Raw genomic sequence first — 5,965 nt, 5'->3', positions numbered from 1 at the left:
TCTCTCTCCCCCTCCCGCCCCGCCCCCTCTCCATGAGCTCTGTATCTCCTTCTTCGCTAGCCTTCCCGCTCTCTCATCATCATCTTGCCAAATCCCAACCAGTTAATTCACTTTCTCTATCTACACCAGTTTCATCATCATCGTCGTCGTCGCCGTCATCCTCATCATCTTCGTCCTCGTCTTCTCACAGTGTCTCACTGCTCCCTGTAACCATTTCCTTGTTTATTAAGAAGAATGGCACGTCTCCCTCCCTATCTTCCTTCAATAAGTTCCTTTTCTCCGTTCTTAATTCCGAAGACCCATTTTCCGCCGAGCTGCTCTTCTCCTCCATCTCCAATTTCAACCTCTCCCCCAATTCTCAGACCTTCTGTATGATGATTCGGTTCTTCTGCACGACCAACAGGCTTGATGAGGCTAAGAACCTCCTGAAGGCCATGGTGGTTTCTGGACTTGTCCCTACAGTTAACAGCTTCACGATTTTGATCAGTGAGCTTTGTAAGAGAGGAAGAATCAAGCACGCCATTGACGTCTTCAAGGTCATGAAGCGTACAGGTACAGAACCCACCATTCTTATCTACAACTGCTTGATTTCTGGCCTCTGTTTAGTTGGTAGAGTAGAAGAAGCCTGTGCCCTCTTGATGAAACTCAAAGAAAAACCCGAATTCGTTGATGTTTATACTTTTACCGGCGTCATTGATGGATTATGCAAAGTGGGTCGATCGGATGAAGCCATGGAAATATTCCAGGAGGCGGCGAGGATGGGGATTAGGCCGACTGTCGTCACCTATAATGCACTGTTTAATGGGTATTGCAGGGAAGGAAGGCCTTTGGAAGGGGTTGTGATCTTGAGGAAAATGGCAGAAACAGGGAGGAAGCCGGATTTTGTTAGTTACAGTACTTTACTCCATGGACTCTTGAAATGGAATCAGATTACGGTTGCAATTAGTATTTATAATGAAATGGTAGAAATTGGATTTGATGTAGATGAGAGAACTATGAATACGTATGTCAGGAAGGTCTGTAAGTATTCCTTGAGTGATGAGTCGGTGTTGGTTGAGGCTAAGAAAATGTTCAAAAAGATCAAGGACATGGGTTATGTTCCATCCCCATATACATATTCTACGGTGATCCATGCTCTCTCAGTTGGAGGAGAGGTGGATGCGGCGCTGGAGAACATGTACGAGATGATTGGACATGGCTATCATCTAAGAACACTGACATATAATACAGTTATTCGTGGTTTATGTAACAACGGTAGAGTCGATGATGCATTGAGTGTTATGAATTTGATGATCAGAAGCCGTATTATATTAGATGGATCTTCGTACATTCCATTAATAACTGAATTGAATAGACAGGGAAGGATATTGGATGCAGGTAGGCTGTATGCAAGCTCCTTGAAGCAAGGCATGGTTGGTCGGTGGGTACCGAGAGTGGAAACGTTGGCGGAAGATGATGAGGTTAATGGGGATCTTGTGGTCCAAGAAATGCAATGTGCTTCTTCAGGTTAGTTAAAAAGTTAAAATCATGTTTTCAATGGAATAATATGGATGACGCTTTACTCTATGTTTCCTAGATTGCTTCAAAACACGCAATCAGTGGAATTGTATTGCGGAAGTGTTCTGTATGCTTCATATAATTCGATATTCAAATGATGGGATTAAGGAAACCGCATGGTTCAATATTGGCGTATGCTTAATTGGTTGCTTACTTGCTTCTAGGCCGTGAATGCTGTTCAAAGTCAAGAATTGCGATATGTTTGATAAATCAAATATACACTGGATAAGTTTTCTTGTCATGCCCTGTAGCACAACATGAATCTAGTATCATCAGTCATGCTATTTGTGTTGCCATGTGTGTGCTTCAGTATGGGACTTGAATTTGATAGATAGGCAGATAGCCAACTGATATGCATAATTTCCAACTTTTGATGGTCCAGCTTCATTTATTTACCTCTTCAAGACAGAATTTCGGAGTACATATTCCGAGTGGCATAAACATGGTTCGTCTTGTAGTATTCTTTCTTGGTAAAAACATAACATCGTACTTGATGAAGGCTGCACTTGGAGAATATTGTAACAGTGGAGAGCATGTCTCAGATTGTATATGCAAATCAAATCTATGTGCAGTATCTCTGTGTGGCGATTGTGGAGATGAATAGAGCCCTCACTTTGAATGTAATTTCATTCTAACTTATTCCTAAATAAAGATTGGCCTTTGAACTGTATAAAGGTTTGGGGGGGGGGGGGTGTTGTGGAGGGGAGACCTTGCAGAATGGAAGATCCCTGGAGTCCACGGTTCAGTCATGAAGAACTAGGGGGATGACAGTGACTTATAGGTTAAATGCTTTTTGGTAGAGGTTGCGTGCTTTTTCTTAATTAAATTCTGCCACAAGTGCTCCAAAAACTTAGCTCATGGTCCTTGACTCGTTGGTGAAAGGCAAAGCTTCGTCAGTTGAAGAATGTGAAGCTGTGTTGCGTGCCAATTTACAAGGAGGTGACAGGTCTGCTCCCTGTTGCAGCAAGTAATTCTAGTGGTTTCTGTTTTTCGTATTTATTATTCATGAGCACAAACATCATCATTGTGCCAGGGCAGCAAAACTACGTCATGCTAAAAGTAAAAGAGTAACACCTCGTTATGTAAGGAAATTTTCACTGCTCAGGAATCATCAATCTGAAACATCCTTCTGCTATGGCACCCTTATGGATGGGTTTTCAGGATTTCATCTCATCCACAGAAAGTTGTACACTCAATGTGCTATTCTTCGGTTTTGCAAAAAAATGGTATCTGTATTCTGTGGGTATTGGTTGGGGGATGGGGACATAGTTGTTGAATTCCCTTGCATTCATCACAAAAACGACATTGTTCTTCTTAATAAAGGCAGTGCACTAAATCAATAGCCATCCGCCACATTTATAAGTTTCAGAGATTAGATTTTTGTGAGCACATGTATAATGCAGTTTCTTTTCATTATTGCTGGCTTAACTTGCGTGTTAGTTCCAATTACTCTCCATTACAACAGAAACTAAATTCTTTAGAGGTTGGGTTCAGTTTCACCAGTCTCTCTGTTTCCTTTCTGGGTTTTGTTACTAGTTTTCTGTCCGCCCAATACACGATTTTATTGAGCGAACTTTATTTGGAGAGAGATTATCTCAGTGTGATAGTGCAGTACTACCATGACAAGCTTTTCAAATTCCATGTAGATTGTGTATCTCTGGTGCATTTGAGTACGTCCGTTCTTAGATCAGATTTATATGATGCACTGCGTGTGTGAGGCTCAATTTAGGTCTGAGCTATCCAAATGTGTTGATTATCCTTAACTTTTTATTGTTCTCATTGCCTTTGACATATTCGAAATTCCAAATGCCCTGAAAAGTCCTGAAATTTTTTAATGATTTAAAATTCACTAGGATCGCCAGCTGTTCCTGAGGCTGGTAATTGAAGTATTAAAGCATGAACACTGCCTTTCCTGCTGCGGCAAGAAATTTTAACATGACTGAATTGGAGACGATGACAAAAGAAAACAACACTTCAAATTTATGGCATGCAGAAAGCTTGAGGAGGGGCTCAAGAGATGCGAATTGTGGAATTTCAGATATTATTGAGTGATTGGTATTAGCATTGTCAAATATAAAATTCTGCCACTGACCCTTCAATGCTGAATCAGCCTTTATCAGCTCACTGTCAAAAAAGGCTCTCGGAGACTTTTTTAAAGTAAAAACTATTTTAAGTGCCAATTTAGGCAGATTAGATGCGCCTATACAGATTGAATTGAATCTCTGTCTTTTCCATAACAGGATTCAGCTTCGGGTCAATATTGACAACACAGATGACTACTGTTTCAGCTTCCATTAACAGGAGTATGTGCTTAGAAAAGATTCATGCTTTGTCAAGGGCTCCAAAAGCTTCTTGGCTTATAGGGTTCTTGTTGTAAAATGTTAAATATCAGTACCTCTAAGACATTATGTCCGAGGGAGTTGGTGCAACAGTTGGGGCTGGGGTTAATAGGCGGCCAACTCTTGTTTTGAATTCTTAGAGCATCAACTCTTTTGTACCGCAAATGGAACCTTGACAGCAAGTTAAAGTGTAGTTGGGCCAATGTCTCCAGTACTCAGGAGGACAAAGGGTTGGGTGGGGTCTTTATTTCATTTGGGTGGTAGGATGAATACTCATTGTAAATATTTGTAAGAATCCGCTGCGTAAGAATTGAGAGTATCCAACTGAATGAAGTTAAACAAATTCTGCAGGTTTATTTTTTATTCATTTTAACTAAGTTTTTTAAAAAATATTTCTTTAATTGTTTTTTTTTTATATATATATCTTTTGTTCATTTTAAATGAGTGTGATCATATTTTTATATCATCATCCTCATAATCAACAAGAACAGGCATCAGTTGGCACCTCTTAGTGCTCTGTGCAACATAACATCATGCGCTTTGAGCGTGGGCATCACCACCACGCATCATTTCCATCCATGACTCTGACTTATTTGTTCACAGTCATGAGTCAATTTCCATGGCTTATCAGATGACGAATAAGAAAGCATATGTGCAATGTAATGTTTATTTTAATGGGGATGAAAAACATAATGGCTTTTTCTTCTTCTTTTTTTCCCCCTTTTTTTTGGTGGCAATTATCCTTGAATAGCTACTTCTTTTGGTGTAGAGAGAGAATCTAGCAGCTACCAGGTGCATGTCATACTTCATAAGAATTGTTTGGCTTTGTGAGTGTCTCATAAATCTGTCCATTGAGATTAGGTAGATTCATGAAACATTAGTTCATAAATGTTTCATAAATATGTCTAATCTCTAGGTAAATTCATGAGGCATTCTGTCAAATGACTCTTAAGTGTCTGCTTAAGAATAGTAACATTGTGTTATTATTCCATGCATCTGACCCAAAAAAGTGAGGCAGATTCATGAAATACTTTTTAAAACTTCTAATAAAATTCAACGAAATTTTGAGTTATATGCATGAGACAATAACATAATGTTACTATTTCTAAACAGCTTTTGTTTTTTGTCTCATGAATATGCACAAGAAAAATGGGGCAGATTCGTGTAACACTATAACAAGTGTTCTTAAATCTGTTACATTTTTAGGTTACGTTTACATGATTGTAACAAATGTGTTATTGTTGTCAAACAACCTCTAAGTGATCATTTGGTAAGGAGGATACTGGGTGAGTGTTTGCATGAATCTGCCTAAAAGACTGCTGCAAGTGATCATTTGGTAGGGAGGACGCTGAGTGAGTGTTTGCATGAATCTGCCTAAAAAATAAGATTGAGACAAGTTCATTTTCTAAATTGAAGATCCTTAGGATTTAAGATCCACAGATCCTCCGCTTTATGTTCTTAAATCAGATGGTTTCTTAAAGCCAAACTAAAGATTTCAAATGGGATCTTAAGTTTGACTTAAGATTTTTAGTAGTTTGATAAACTATGAATTTTAGTATGGATCTTTTGTCGCATCAGCAAGAACATATGTACATCGGATTCATAGATCTCGAATATGAAATATGAAGTAAGCCAATAGTCACAAGTATGAAATAAGCAAACACCTACTAAAGCATATATATATTCTTTATATTAAGCACAACCATGTTCTAAGGCATTGTTGCTGGAAAAATTAAAAACCAATAAACTCAGCCACATGACTTTCGGCAAATAACAAGCCACCGATCAACTTTTAAAAGCTCACTAATAGAAAATAAATTCCTAAGAAAACATTGTTTTTTCATATAAAACAACAAAAATATCTCTTTTAAAGGCAAGAGTGTAATAGAACTGAATAATATTTGTTATTTATATAAAAAATTAATGGTTGAAAACTTATCATAGTTGAGTGATCATTTGTTAACTTCTAAAAATGAGAATGTGATTTGTCACTAATTGAAACATTAAGAGCATTTTTAGCTATTCTTTTAAAATTTTCTTACAAAAGAACACGGATCACAACTTTTTTT

General features: G+C 38.1%; 1 protein-coding gene across 3 annotated transcripts; it reads left to right on the top strand.

Annotated features, from left to right (window-relative positions):
- On the top strand, window positions 1–4,259 carry LOC116253892 (putative pentatricopeptide repeat-containing protein At1g12700, mitochondrial). 3 transcript variants are annotated; one of them, XM_031628878.2, is made up of 2 exons: window positions 1–1,506; window positions 3,798–4,259. In XM_031628878.2, exons 1-2 carry the CDS (start codon window positions 33–35, stop codon window positions 3,932–3,934), a joined length of 1,611 nt encoding a protein of 536 aa, XP_031484738.1. In that variant the 5' UTR covers window positions 1–32; the 3' UTR covers window positions 3,935–4,259. The 3 variants fall into 3 exon arrangements, with proteins under 3 accessions (XP_031484738.1, XP_031484740.1, XP_031484739.1); XM_031628880.2 differs by lacking the exon at window positions 3,798–4,259 and adding an exon at window positions 3,411–3,537; XM_031628879.2 differs by lacking the exon at window positions 3,798–4,259 and adding an exon at window positions 1,940–2,181.
- The last annotated feature ends 1,706 nt before the right edge of the window (window positions 4,260–5,965 follow it).

Source organism: Nymphaea colorata, chromosome 5 (genome assembly GCF_008831285.2).
Source record: "Nymphaea colorata isolate Beijing-Zhang1983 chromosome 5, ASM883128v2, whole genome shotgun sequence".
NCBI classification, from domain to species: domain Eukaryota; kingdom Viridiplantae; phylum Streptophyta; class Magnoliopsida; order Nymphaeales; family Nymphaeaceae; genus Nymphaea; species Nymphaea colorata.
Note: the sequence above shows the minus strand (reverse complement) of the source record. Positions and strands in the feature narration are given on the sequence as shown.

What these genes read in the sequence shown, in the direction of transcription:
- LOC116253892 (XM_031628878.2), top strand. Translation starts at nt 33, where the DNA reads ATGAGCTCTGTATCTCCTTCTTCGCTAGCCTTCCCGCTCTCTCATCAT. An exon ending in AATGCAATGTGCTTCTTCAG is followed by an intron (nt 1,507 to 3,797) that starts GTTAGTTAAAAA and finishes TTTCCATAACAG; the next exon opens with GATTCAGCTTCGGGTCAATA.